Source organism: Lissotriton vulgaris, chromosome 12 (genome assembly GCF_964263255.1).
Source record: "Lissotriton vulgaris chromosome 12, aLisVul1.2, whole genome shotgun sequence".
In the NCBI taxonomy this organism is placed as follows: Eukaryota; Metazoa; Chordata; class Amphibia; order Caudata; family Salamandridae; genus Lissotriton; species Lissotriton vulgaris.
This window is the reverse complement of record NC_141700.1, coordinates 643,367,733-643,382,864: the sequence shown is the minus strand read 5'-3', so window position 1 is coordinate 643,382,864 and position 15,132 is coordinate 643,367,733. Positions and strand designations below refer to the sequence as shown.

At 45.0% G+C, this 15,132-nt stretch overlaps 1 protein-coding gene across 1 annotated transcript in view; it reads right to left on the bottom strand.

The window, feature by feature from the left end:
- RNF166 (ring finger protein 166) overlaps positions 1–15,132 on the bottom strand; it is a 116,491-nt gene that overhangs the window by 5,113 nt on the left and 96,246 nt on the right. The window contains exon 5 of the mRNA XM_086945813.1: positions 7,559–7,666. Within this exon, the coding sequence (XP_086801939.1) occupies positions 7,559–7,666 (108 nt within the window). The remainder of the gene's footprint in view (positions 1–7,558; positions 7,667–15,132) is intronic.

Below are 15,132 nucleotides of genomic sequence, written 5' to 3'. Positions count from 1 at the left end.
TCCCGGAGTGGGGCCAAATTCAAGGTGAGTCTTTTGCACCATCGTCCTAAAAATGGATCTCCAAAAGATCCCAATCTTAGTGCAGTTCCACGTCAGGTGGGTGAAGTCTGCCTGTGGGCCACCACACTCAAGACAGGAGTGCGGCCGATTTGGGTTAATGACGTGAATCCTAGCCGGGGTCATGTAGACCCTCCACAAGTACTTAAAGTGTATAAGCTTATGTCTGCTATTTAAGGAGACCTCTTTGGTTTGCGCACAACAAAAGGATCAATGTGAGTCCTGTATAGGGTGCCCAAGGTCCCGCTCCCATGCCTCCCGTATCTTGGTGTCTCTGCTGGGGATTAAGGACATGCAAGATTTATATAGCTTCGAGATCAGGTGTTCTCCACCGGGACCCGAAATTAGGAGCGTAAGTGGAGGAAAGGCCTTGGGCTCCAACGGATATCTTGAAACCGTAGCTCTGAGTGCCCTCCGTATGCTACTGAAGATAAATTGGTCCATAAATGTTGCATCACTGAACTTCCCTCCCTCCGTACTAGTGAAAATATGTCCCTCTGGGAACAAATCCCCAAACGTATTCATAGAGTATGCAATAAGTGTGTGCTGCACCAGCTTCTCCTCTGTGATGGGGAGCCAAGGGTTATTAATAACTGGGATCTCAGGTGAGTATAGGGCACCCCCTCCCGTCACCCTCGCCAGCTTCCGCCAAGCCCAGCTAGTGGTGGAGACTGTCTGAATGTCCCAGAGATCTCTCGGGAATTCCTGTGGCAATACCGTGCAGAATGGCGTGGGAAGCACCAGGTGCGCCTCAGGTCTAGAATATGGAATTCGTGAGTCTAGGTGGTACCAAGAGTGGGCAAAACTGCACTGCGCAACCAAATAGAAAACCTGAAAACTGGGGACTCCAAACCCAAATCCACCTCTCTTATATGGCCATGATGGGCAAGGTTACTTACCTGTAATATATATAGTTTTTCTGTTCATATTGTGCCTCCACGAGTCGCTAAGATAGCTCATCCCTAGGTCAGCACAAAGACTTCAGTGGGCCCGGGAAAGAGGCTGCATGTTAAATTATTTTTTCCGTCTTTGAGCTCACAAGGGAATACACCATAAGTTAGGGACTGAACGCATATCTAAAATGCTGAACTGCCATCAGAGAGGACCCAAAGAAAATCAGGACTTATTTCTACTTTGTAGATGTTATGCCAGTAAGTCAACACCAACAAGAGGAACCTTAAACAAGCATTTGCAATGCAATAGGTCTCGCATTTGGAAAGTGTGAGCTATTGGAATTATTAATTGATTTTTTTTAATTTATGTGTTGTTTTAGAAAATAAATAAATAGCATAGGCATTTATAATGCCAATAGCTTAAACTTTCGCAAATGGGACAAGTGTGTGGAGTGTATGAATGTTTTATGGAGTACAGTAAATCTGTGATGTGCAATTATGTGGTACAGAGTGGCTTTATGTTGAGTGCATGTATGGTGCATTGAGTAGAGTGTAAATATGTGGAGTGTAATTTTGTGGTACCGAGTGGTATTATTGTGATAGTATTTATGTTGTATTGAGTAGAGTGTAATAATGTGGCTTGTAAGTGTGTGGCACAGATGAGAAGAGTGTAAATATATGGTATGTAATTATGTGGCACTGAGTGTTAATATGTGGAGTGCATTTATGTTGCACTGATTGAAGTGTAATTATGTAGCATATCATTATATGGCACTGAGTGGTCTTGTGTGGAGTGTGTGTTGTATTCAGTAGAGTGTCATTATGTCGCATGTAATAATGTGGCATTGAGTGGTATTATTTGGAGTGTATGTTGCATTGAGTGTAGTTTAATTATGTAGCATATAAATATGTTGCACTGAGTGGTATTGTGTGGAGTGTGTGTTGTATTTAGCAGTATATAATTAGGTGGCGTGTAATTATGTGGCACTGAGTATTATTTGGTGTGCATGGCGCATTGAGTGCAGTGGTATGATGTAGCATATAATTATGTGGCACTGTGTGGTATGATGTGGAGTGTATTTATGTTGCATTGAGTTGTGTGTAAACATGAGGCGTGTAATTATGTGGCACTGAGTGGTATTATTTGAAGTGTATGTTGGATTGAGGCAGTGTAATTATGTATTATATCAGTATGTTGCATTGAGTGGTATTGTGTGGAGTGTATGTTGCATTCAGTATAGTAAATATGTGGTATGTAATTATGTGGTACTGAATGGTATTTGGAGTGCATGTTGCACTGAGATCACTGTTATTATGTAGCATTTAAGTATGTGAAACTGTGTGTTATTATATGTAGTGTATGTATGTTGCATTGAGTAGAGTGTAATATGAGGTGTGTAATTGTATGCACAGAGTGTTATTATGTGTTTTCAAACAGTTATGTACATAAGATGCATATGTATGCATATATGTATGCATGCATTTATATTTGTATTTATATTGTTATGCACATATATATATATATATATATATATATATATATATATATATATATATATATATATATATATATATATATATATATATATATTCAAACACAAGTTTGCCTGTTAGAGAGGGGACCACACGCAGGAGAGTGATTTTCTTGCTTTAATGGTTGACAGGAGGCCTTTCTTACGACTCGTTGCACAGCAATAAAATGAGGCAGTCCATCCCGACGCGTTTCGTGCCAGGTCGGCACTTCTTCCTGGGGTTGTGGGCTGGAAACAGTGGAGAAGGCAAACGATGACCAACACTCCTTTTCAGGTGAATGATGATTAGTACCGCCCCAGTGGGCGTGGCCACCAACATGGCCTGATGGTACATGTAGTGCTGTTTGTTTGTCTCAAGTGAGTCATTGCTTTTCACCACAGCTTATAAAATGAATTAACTCCCAAGTGGGTTTGTTGTGTCAAGTTCGTCGCACAGAATGCCGCTTACTCCCATCAGCCGCGCTCTCCTGTCCCAAGACTGAAGCGACGGTTGGCGCTTCTGCAGGACTGCGCGAAGCGCAGCGGGATCCTCTCGTGACCCAGGCAGAGCCACAACAAATTCAAACACAAGTTTGCCTGTTAGAGAGGGGACCACACGCAGGAGAGTGATTTTCTTGCTTTAATGGTTGACAGGAGGCCTTTCTTACGACTCGTTGCACAGCAATAAAATGAGGCAGTCCATCCCGACGCGTTTCGTGCCAGGTCGGCACTTCTTCCTGGGGTTGTGGGCTGGAAACAGTGGAGAAGGCAAACGATGACCAACACTCCTTTTCAGGTGAATGATGATTAGTACCGCCCCAGTGGGCGTGGCCACCAACATGGCCTGATGGTACATGTAGTGCTGTTTGTTTGTCTCAAGTGAGTCGTTGCTTTTCACCACAGCTTATAAAATGAATTAACTCCCAAGTGGGTTTGTTGTGTCAAGTTCGTCGCACAGAATGCCGCTTACTCCCATCAGCCGCGCTCTCCTGTCCCAAGGCTGAAGCGACGGTTGGCGCTGCTGCAGGACTGCGCGAAGCGCAGCGGGATCCTCTCGTGACCCAGGCAGAGCCACAACAAATTCAAACACAAGTTTGCCTGTTAGAGAGGGGACCACACGCAGGAGAGTGATTTTCTTGCTTTAATGGTTGACAGGAGGCCTTTCTTACGACTCGTTGCACAGCAATAAAATGAGGCAGTCCATCCCGACGCGTTTCGTGCCAGAGAGGATCCCGCTGCGCTTCGCGCAGTCCTGCAGAAGCGCCAACCGTCGCTTCAGCCTTGGGACAGGAGAGCGCGGCTGATGGGAGTAAGCGGCATTCTGTGCGACGAACTTGACACAACAAACCCACTTGGGAGTTAATTCATTTTATAAGCTGTGGTGAAAAGCAACGACTCACTTGAGACAAACAAACAGCACTACATGTACCATCAGGCCATGTTGGTGGCCACGCCCACTGGGGCGGTACTAATCATCATTCACCTGAAAAGGAGTGTTGGTCATCGTTTGCCTTCTCCACTGTTTCCAGCCCACAACCCCAGGAAGAAGTGCCGACCTGGCACGAAACGCGTCGGGATGGACTGCCTCATTTTATTGCTGTGCAACGAGTCGTAAGAAAGGCCTCCTGTCAACCATTAAAGCAAGAAAATCACTCTCCTGCGTGTGGTCCCCTCTCTAACAGGCAAACTTGTGTTTGAATTTGTTGTGGCTCTGCCTGGGTCACGAGAGGATCCCGCTGCGCTTCGCGCAGTCCTGCAGAAGCGCCAACCGTCGCTTCAGCCTTGGGACAGGAGAGCGCGGCTGATGGGAGTAAGCGGCATTCTGTGCGACGAACTTGACACAACAAACCCACTTGGGAGTTAATTCATTTTATAAGCTGTGGTGAAAAGCAACGACTCACTTGAGACAAACAAACAGCACTACATGTACCATCAGGCCATGTTGGTGGCCACGCCCACTGGGGCGGTACTAATCATCATTCACCTGAAAAGGAGTGTTGGTCATCGTTTGCCTTCTCCACTGTTTCCAGCCCACAACCCCAGGAAGAAGTGCCGACCTGGCACGAAACGCGTCGGGATGGACTGCCTCATTTTATTGCTGTGCAACGAGTCGTAAGAAAGGCCTCCTGTCAACCATTAAAGCAAGAAAATCACTCTCCTGCGTGTGGTCCCCTCTCTAACAGGCAAACTTGTGTTTGAATATATATATATATATATATATATATATATATATATATATATATATATATATATATATATATATATATATATATATATATATATATATGTATGTATACCGCAGTGTGTGACTGCGCAGTGTGAGACATTGCTGTGTGTGTGTGACAGCGCAGTGTGTGAGGCAGTGTGTGTGAGGCAGTGCAGTGTGTTTGTGAGGCAGCGCAGTGTGTGTGAGGCAGTGTGTGTGTGTGAGACAGCGCAGTGTGTGTGTGAGGCAGCGCATTGTGTGTGTGAGGCAGCGCATTGTGTGTGTGTGTGAGGCAGCGCATTGTGTGTGCGAGCAGCGCAGTGTGTGAGTGAGGCAGCGCAGTGTGTGTGTGAGGCAGCGCAGTGTGCGTGTGAGGCAGCGCAGTGTGCGTGTGAGGCAGCGCAGTGTGTGTGTGAGGCAGCGCAGTGTGTGTGAGAGGCAGCGCAGTTTGTGTGTGAGGCAGCGCAGTGTGTGGGTGTTTGTGAGGCAGTGCAGTGTGTGTGTGTGAGGCAGTGTAGTGTGTGTGAGGCGGCGCAGTGTGTGTGTGAGGCAGGGCAGCGTGTGTGTGATGCAGCGCAGCGTGTGTGTGATGCAGCGCAGTGTGTGTGTGTGTGAGGCAGAGCAGTGTGTGTCTCACAGTGCATTTTGTAACTGCGCAGCGTGTGTGTGAGGTAGGGCAGTGTGTGTGTGAGGCAGTGCAGTGTGTGTGAGGCAGCGTAAAGGGTGGAAGAGGCGCGATAAATTAAACAGGCACAAACATAAGGAGAGAAAGGGCGAGGCAGTATGAGGCAGTTAAGACATTCATCATTTAACAATCGCAGTGTGTGTGCGGCAGCGCAGTGTGTGTGTGAGTCAGCGCAGTGTGTGTGTGAGTCAGCACAGTGTGTGTGTGAGTCAGCGCAATGTGTGTGAGGCAGCGCAATGTGTGCGTTTGAGGCAGCGCAGTGTGTGTGAGGCAGCGCAGTGTGTGTGTGTGAGGCAGCGCACTGTGTGTGTGAGGCAGCGCAGTGTGTGTGTGAGGCAGCGCAGTGTGTGTGTGAGGCAGCGCAGTGTGTGTGTGGGAGGCAGTGTAGTGTGTGTGAGGCAGCGCAGTGTGTGTGTGTGAGGCAGCGCAGTGTGTGTGTGTGAGGCAGGGCAGTGTGTGTGTGATGCAGGACAGTGTGTGTGTGATGCAGCGCAGTGTGTGTGTGATGCAGCGCAGTGTGTGTGTGATGCAGCGCAGTGTGTGTGTGATGCAGCGCAGTGTATGTGTGAGGAAGTGCAGTGTGTGCCTCACAGTGCAGTTTGTAACAGCGCAGTGTGTGTGTGAGGTAGGGCAGTGTGTGTGTGAGGCAGTGCAGTGTGTGTCTCACAGTGCAGTTTGTGTGTAACAGCGCAGTGTCTGTGTGATAGGACAGTGTGAGTGACACACAGCAGTTTGTGACTGCGTAGTGTGAGACATTGCTGTGTGTGTGTGTGTGTGTGACAACGCAGTGTGTGTGAGGCAGCGTATAGGGTGGAAGAGGCGCGATAAATGAAACAGGCGCGAACATAAGGAGAGTAAGGGCGAGGCAGTATGAGGCAGTTAAGACATTCATCATACAACAATCGTTTGCATGGAGTCAATGCAATAGGTTAGGTGCCAAGATATAATAGTTACAAAAAAAGACAAAAACATCAGAAAGAGGTTACGAATCAACAGCAAAAATCATGACGGAAAACACAATTAGCAATGCGTCAGGATCATACATTCATAGGTTGCATTTGGAAAGTGTTTAAAGGAGGTCCCCGAGATCGGTCGCCAAAAATATTTAGGAGTGCGACATAGGTCGTTTGAATCATGTTTGGATCAAGAAATGCACCAAGCGCATGGGGCAGAAGAGGCGCGATAAAAAGATTGGGAGCGGACATGAGGAAAGAGAAGGGAGAGGCAAGATACAGCAATTATGACAATTAACAGTGGTGTACATGGAATCAAATCAATAAGTTGGTGCCAAAAATTATTAAAATTGCACAAAAAACTATGTCAAGAAAAGACACATGTAAGTATGATGAACAAAATTAGAACGAGGGCAGCGATATATTTATAACTTGTAGTTATCCGTGATGTGGGATCCAGAGTGCCGGGTAGGGTGGGCATCGAAGTGGGAGAGGGAAAGAAAGGCGATACTGGTTTAGCAGTTGAAACATGTATGGAGGAGAACATAGTTGTGAGGGTCCACGATTCTGTTGCGGGCAGTGGTATGGCTTCAAAAGACTTTCGCAGAGGTGAGACAGAAAGTGCACGAATCATGCACGAACTACCGTGGCAGATTTACAAAGCTGAGTGGTCCATTCGGTTAAAAAAAACATTGTGGGTGAAAGACAGTGAATCACAGTGTCTAACTAAAAATCTGTGTAGGTGCTGCTGTTTTTGATCAAACAGGGCAAGTCGAACAGTGAACTGGTAGTGATCTATGCCGAGAGGTATGAGCGTTAGTGTAAGACAAGAGGATGGTCGGCGTGTGGGAATTAGGTTAACAACCTCTCGGCATTGCTGTGGTGGGGAGCACATTCCTTTGAAGTCTGATGCGGGGGCGGGGAGCGGATGCCTTTGAAGTCTGATGCCGAGGCGCACATGCTCCCAAATGACAGACAGGAATATGTGCTGTGCACGCGCCTCGCTCACATGAACTGTACTGAATTCGCAGTTTGGGGAGACTTTTCGGAAGCCTTACTATAATCTCGCCGAACAATGCTTACGCATTGGTTCAGCGAGACCTAAAAACTAAAAGCAGCAGACAACATCTAGAAGTTGCTCATGCCCCCAAGGACAACGCACAAAGTACCAGTGGTGAAATTTAGCAGTAAACTTCTCTATTTTACATGCACTACTGTAGATAAGAGGTACTTTAAGAGAATTAGATACACACCACAAATGTGTCATAGGAGAACTTGTGCCTGTGTAGGAGATGTTGCAGAAAGTTGGCACTCTTGTAGCTTGGGTCCCCCCACGGCATTGCAGAACAGATTGGACAGACCTGTGTTAATGAAAGAAACACAGAAATCTTTTTAAGACAAAGATGTACTTATAGGATTAAAAACTGCAGTGTGATCATTCCACATAATCAACCAGAGTTGTGAAATTGCTATCACTCAACACCCAGGCAGTGTCGTAATAGAAATTGATAGACCCCTCTCCCCTTGCAGAATGTGATAAGGGGTCTCTTGATTCTCCCATATCTCACACATATACATTATCCATTAGCTGAATGGGGGCCCTGGAAGGGTTGCCCCCTTGTGCCCCACAGGCTTGCACTACACCCCTGCGCCAAGGACACATTGTTTGGGATTAAGGACAACACGTGTGCATATTTATTTTGTCCACTGAACAGGTAGGCCAAACCACCTGCAGCACAAATCTTTTGCTAACTTGCAGTTTAAAGTGTCAGAGTACGGACCTGTGACCTGTGAAAGAAGATCATCTGCCACTAAGCACGATTTGTAACTATGTTTAAGTTGTTCAAACTTGTAGTGGGTTAGAAGCAGACCAGGTCCTACAATATTTTAATACTGCCTGTCCCACCAGCGCATTCTGTCTTGTGTTATTCAAGATGGAAGCATTCAACAAATGCAAATACAGAACCCCATGATGTTGCTTCACAGATCTCCTTTAAACCTAAGTTTACAGGGTCTCTTGCGTAATGTACCCAATTAACTTTGTATCTACCATCTGGTACATACACTAATGTGCCATCCACGTGGCGAGGCTTACTTTGAAAATGAACCGTTCCGTAAATGAATGCCCAAATGTTGCAAAGATCAAGCTTGTCATTCTCTGCTTGCCAATGTAGTTAAAAAAAAACCAAAAAAACAAAAAAAACTTTTTATTGATTATAAACCAAGGAAAGAAAAATAACAGTCAGCATTAGCACATTTGTTATGGATATGACACAATGGTGATTACAGTCAGACAATGTTCAATATTCCGGTGGTGATAAGTTGTCTTTTGAGTTGCATCAAGGGGACAATGGTTCCTCCTCTGTGGAGTGTACAGGGGCTACGCAAATTCCTCCCCGATAGTCGTTCCACCCAGTCCACACTGCGGAACACTTTTTGGGGCACCCTCGCGCCAGGTAAAGTCTTCTCCCTAAACATGCACCAGTCTAAACTTCTTTTGCAGGAAGCCAGAGTTGGGTGAGCAGCTGCCCCCCTCCGCTGTGCAATATCTTGCTTGCCCACCATAGCCCCCAACGTAGCCCAAAGCCTCTCCATACTTGTTAAGTTGGTGGGCCCCCACATGTTTAAGAGACACCTTTTAGCCTCTGGTCGGATGGTTTTATTAAGCACTACCTCCATCACTTCAAGTATATCTCGCCAATACTTTTGTATCTGGTCAAATTCCCATATTATGTGGATGAAAGTGCCTACATGTCCACAGTTGCGTCTGCAATTTCCCTCCTCCCCATGTGAACTAATTGGAGCCCAGTGATGTATGTTCTGCGTAGAATATTGAGCTGGACCAAACGCAGACATGCCGAGTTTGCCACCTCCTTAGGGGAGGCGACCGCCTCCCATCACTCTTCATCATCAAACTCCAGTCCGTCTCTCCCCCAGCTCTCACGTAAGCGCCCTAGTGGATCAGGGGTGTTGTTGATCAATTTCTTATATTTAAGAGAGATCGCTTTTTGGGGAATGTAGCCGTCTAGTAGATGATCTTCTAATGGTGAGATTCAGGGGGAACTGTGCCTTTTTGCAGAATGTATTTTCTTAAGGCTTTTCTGACATCAAAATCATGCAGGCCACGTTCTACTGCATTTGTAATTTAAGGGGAAATTTAGATCGGTCAATTGCCATAAAAAAAAACATTACCTTGTTTAGAAAGAATGGTATTTTCTTACAATTCTTTATTCTAAGGAAACCATGTGAAAGCTTAAGCTACTGATAATGCATTCCATTCACCAATAGTGGAGGTGAATGTGGTCATTATAGTAAAACATGTAAAAACAACTACACTTTGATATTACACCTGCGAGGTTTCAAAAGGTGGTCCTACTGACCTTGACAAGATGGCATTCACTTCCCAAGATTTTATTGCGGCTTTCTTGAACTAATTTCTTCTTCAGGCCTGAGGTCAGAAACACTACTGGCATTCTAAAGGAGAGACGACAACCCTATGCTTGTCATGTACGCCACATGACATCTCTACATGATATGGAATCTCTTTAACTCATTAACTGCTGGGGGCCCCATACAACCCACCCCCGTGCTGAGCTCTTTTTGGACTAATTGTAGAGGTTTGGCATTAGGGCTCCATAAGGTTTTCCCCACAAAAGGTAGCCACTACAGATGTATGTCCTTTTTCCAACATCCTGGGGATTCTACAAGTACCCAGGGTTTGTGGCTTCACCTGGAGGGGACTGAGGAAATAGGTAAAATACAGCAAAAGTTTAATGAGGTTTTTTGGGGAAAAATAGGTAAAGAGTGCTCTGGATAAAACGGTCTGCTTTGTTCCTAAAAGTGGCACCAACAACCAGTTTGCTGTGCTAAAGTCACCATCTTTCTAACTTTCTTGAAATACTGAGTTTTTACAAGTTTTGGCATTTTTCAAAGAGCTAGCCCATTTTTCCTATTGTGTTTGCTCTCAACCTACTTACGGTTGTGGTGGAAACCAGTGGGTGATCAAGAAAAGCTATACATTTCTGAGACAAAATTCCAAATGCAGCAAGCGGTCATATGTGTAGTTCCTTCAAGGTTTTCCCCAAATAAAGTAAGTGTTGAAATAAAGAAATATTCAAAATGAGTAGGAAAATATGGCTCTTTGTGACAATGTTTCATCTGTACCATTTTGTCACAAAGGCCGATTTATAAAAGCAATATACCCTTGCGTCCGCTAGACCCTTCTGGATGCTGTTAGATTCAGGGTTTGTAGGTTCTTCAAGAACCCAATGTACCTAGAGCTAACAACTGAGCAGCACTGTACACTGTTTTTTCATTGGGTATCAAGTATAGACCAATTCATATGGTCAAAAATGTAGAGTAGAAATGGGTATCAAGGAAACCTATGTATTTCTGAAATGGGCACAATATATTATGGAGTTTAGCAGCAGTGGTTACGTGTACATCTGTACATATCTGAATTTGTGGGTACCCATATTAGCTTATGATTAAGAGAGTATATTTCAAAATATCTTCTTTCCTACGCACTGGATTACGTTTAGAAGTCATAAATGCAGCAAAAACCAATTGGTAATTACAAATATTCTACTAGTCTATGCTCCTACATGTCTGCTAATACCACTGGTACCTCACATGTGTGAGTAAGCCTAGTGCCTGCCACAGGAAACTGGCATAACCCAACATGGAAGTATCACATGTTTAAACTGAAAACTGACCATTTTTTGCAAATTGGGTAATTGTGGATTTTAGGCCCTAACACAGCTGGCCCCTAGGGATACCTATAAAAAGTGCAAATTTTTTAAAATGTGGGGTGACTTGTATGGACCTCGCCAGTTTTTGTTTGTACCCAAAATCCCTTGCAAATCTCAAACTTTGAAAAAGAAAAGAAAAGAAAATGTCCTCACATTTTTGTGATAGAATGTTTTGGAATCTGTGGGGAGCAAAACACTTCCTTCCAACCAGCATTCACCTAAGTCTCCTGATACAAATGGTACCTCACTTGTGTGGATAGGCCTAGAGCCTGTGACAGGAAACGGCCCAGAAAGAAACGGATATATCAAATTTTTTCAGTCAAAACAGCTTTTTTGGAAGGCGGGTAGCTGTGGATTATGGGCCCTACCTCAGCTGTCACCTAGGGAAACTTAGCAAACTTTCACATTTTTGAAAATTAGACATCTGGGGGAATACATGGTGGAATGACTTGTGTGGTTCTCATTAGTTAAATTTACCCAGAAGCCCTTGCAAACATGAAACCTTGGTAAAGAAAAACACACATTTTCTTCAAATGTCGGTGACAGAAATTTCTGGAATCTGCAGAGAAACACATATTTCCTACCATTCCAAGATCCCACTTGTGTCCCAATAAGAACGGATCCCAAAATGTAAGGAAAATATTTGATTTCAGGCATAGTTTGAGGTTTGCAGGGCATTGTGGATAAGAAGTCCTCACGGGATCCATGTAAGGCACAACACCCTGGAATCCCCTGGCTGTTTAGCTTTAAAAAATGTCTGTAGTTTGAAGGTTTCCATGGGTGGAGGCCGAGCACGGCCCCAAATCCTGCATCTACCCCTATCGCCAATCTTGCCACGTAGAGCTTTAGGGCCTTTTGTTTCAAGGTCTCTAGGCTCTGTCACACTAGTGAGGTACCATCGTAATTAGAAGACTTGGAGGAATGCTGTGTGGTAGGAAATTTGTGGCTGCCCCGCAGATTCCAGAAGTTTTCCTCACAGACATGTGAGGAAAGTATGTGTTTTTAGTAAAATGTTATGGTTTGCAGGGCATTGTGGGTAAGAAAATATTGTGGGATCCATGCGGAGCACACCACCCTGGGATTCCCCGGGTGTCTAGTTTTCAGAACAGTCTGAGGTTGGGAGGTTTTCCCAGGTGGTGGCCTATCCAAGCTCTACAAGTGCAACCATTCACCATTACAAGTTGGACGATATTTGCGAGACCACCACCCGCTCCTGGTCCATATGTAAAAAAAAGCACCCAAAGGAATCAAATGTCCTTTTGTTTGTCATTGGGAAGGGATTTCTGTTGAGGCTTTGGGGGTGAGGGTGGGATAAGGCGAAAGACTGTCTTGTTATTGGCGGTAGAGACATGGCTATGCCATGGTGGGCAGCCCCACCCCGCCCCAATGTAAATATATTTTAAATTCCCTGGTGTTAGAGGGTCTTCTTACCCCCCGGGGGTTGGACAGGCAGACTAGTGGTGATCACCTCCTTCTGCCCTCGGGGTGTGAGGGAGGGCAGAAAGACTCATCATAGTTTTTTGGTGGGGAGGTATGGCAATTCCCATAATGGGCAGCCCATACTCCGATAGTTATTTTATTTTACAAATCAACTCTGGTGTCTAGTGGGCTTTTCACCCCCAGCCCCACCCCCGGGTTTGGGGCCTTACGGGGGTAATTACCCTCATCTGCCCCCCGGGCCGGACAGAAAGACTGAGCTGGTATTGGGGTGTGAGGAGCAGAAGCAATTGCCCGAGTGGCTTCTCCTCCAAAATCTCTGACATCTAGTGAGTGGATCCCAAGCAGGAATCCACTGAGCAGAGATATCATTGGAAACAGGAGATTCTCCCCTTTCTGATACCTCTCCCACCTTAGTGAGTGCTCAGGGGTTGAAATATAACCTTCGGCTCATTTTATTTTCACTTTAACTTGCGCGCTGATCTTCATTACACTAAAGAACAAAAACGGACTCAGGCTGAACGAAAGGCTGTTCCTGAGCAGCCGGAGGTTGAAAAATAATAACGGAATCTCTCTGGTGCTCTGCACCAGAGGGGCATATATGTGTCTCCCCATGTCGGCAAATGGCCGACATACACGCTTGGGAGGTAGTGCGGGCGTCAGCCACTGGACTACACCCGCACTAAAAGGGTTAATTTAATTTGTGATATCATCTTGCATTGGGCATCTCCCTATCTCCCAGTATTTCCATATAGTCAAGAGTTTAAATCTGTATGTCCATTCCAGATTTGGGGTAGAGTTGGATTAGTTACTTACCTGTAATCCTAGTTCTCTTCCAGGGGTATCCTCATCAAAGTCATAAGCATTAGAATATTCCCGCCCATGCGCGGGACCCCGGAAACACTATATTATATGTGCCCCACATATATATATACATATATATATATAAATAATATATATATATATAAAAACAAGCAATAGCAGCCAAATCACATTAGAGCTGAAATATGCTGTGAAGAATTTCCACCATACATGTATAATAATCATTAGAAACATGAGAAACAACACCAAAGATTGTTTAGAAACTGTTTTAATGCTCAGAAAGCAGTAGAAATTCTCATAAGTCACTGGAAGCATAGGAGGCTCCCAGGCTGCATTGCAAACACACAGTCTAAAAAGACTGAAAAGCGAACCTGTAGCTGAATAGCAATAAACTGACACCGTGCCTTTAAGGCACTCATGACCCCCTGTATCCCATCATGCCCCAGGGGTGACAGTTAGGTCAGTTGTTCTTTTCGGAGACTGAAAAACAAACCCAGTAACAAATAGGTTAACAATATCTCCTTATTAAAGAGTATCGTTTGCCCGGGGAGGCGGGAGGGTTGCTTATGACTTTGATGAGGATACCCCTGGAAGAGAACTAGGATTACAGGTAAGTAACTAATCCTTCTCTTCCAGGGGATCCTCATCAATAGTCATAAGCATTAGAATAGAGTAGTGAGCGTCTCCTCATCCCTGTGGGCAAAGGAATGATAAGACAGTAATCTCATCAATAAGTCTGAGTAGACTATAGACTACCCAAATAGATTCCTCAAGGAGGCTTGCCCTTCTGGAGTATCGGCCCTGGAATCAGATTCGAGGCAGTAATGCCTCGTAAAGGTATGAATTGATTTCCAGGTTGCAGCCTTGCATATTTCCGACATTGGAATGTCATGCAAGAAAGCTACTGTAGCGGCCTTCCCTCTAGTGGAATGCGCTTTTGGAGACATCAACAAAGGTTTGCCTGCTAGCTGATAGGCCAATTTAATGCAAGAGACAATCCATCTGGAGATGGACCTCTTGGCCGCTGGAAAACCTGTTCTCATTGAGCCATAGTTCACAAACAGTTAGTCTGTTTTCCTAATACCTTTAGTCTTTTCCAAATAAAACTTAAGCACTCTCTTAAGATCTAAGGAGTGAAGTGACCGCTCGGCTGGGGTTGTAGGATTTAGAAAAAAGGAAGGGAGGGAAATAGACTGATTTATATGAAAATCAGAAATGACCTTAGGCAAGAAAGATGGGTGAGCCCTTAGGACTACTCTGTTGTGGTGGAAAATAGTATATGGTTCCTTCGCACAGAGCGCTTGTATTTCACTTACTCTGCGCGCAGAGGTAATCGCCACCAAAAAAGCTGCCTTCCAAGAGAGTTGTTGCAAGGAAGGTTTGTGGATGGGCTCGAAAGGAGGTGACATTAACCTGGATAGAACTAGGTTCAATTCCCAAGGAGGAGAAGGATTTCGCACAGGGGGATACACTTTCTTCAACCCCTGGAGGAAGTCCTTAACCACTGGAACCTGAAAGAAAGACATCTGATCAGGTGATTTTCTGTATGCTACAATAGCGGACAAATGCACTCTAATTGAAGTGTACTTTAAACCAGCAGTTGCTAGGGAAAGGAGGTATGGTAAGATGATGTCCTCCTGCCCCTTAGTCGGATCCAAGTGATGATCTCTACACCACAAGTAAAATCTTTTCCACTTGAATGCATAGGATGCTCTTGTGGAAGGTCTCTTAGCCTCTTTTAAAATGTTCATGCATTCGGGAGGCAAGTTCAAATGTCCATATTGCAGGACCTCAGGAGCCATGCTGTTCGGTTCAAT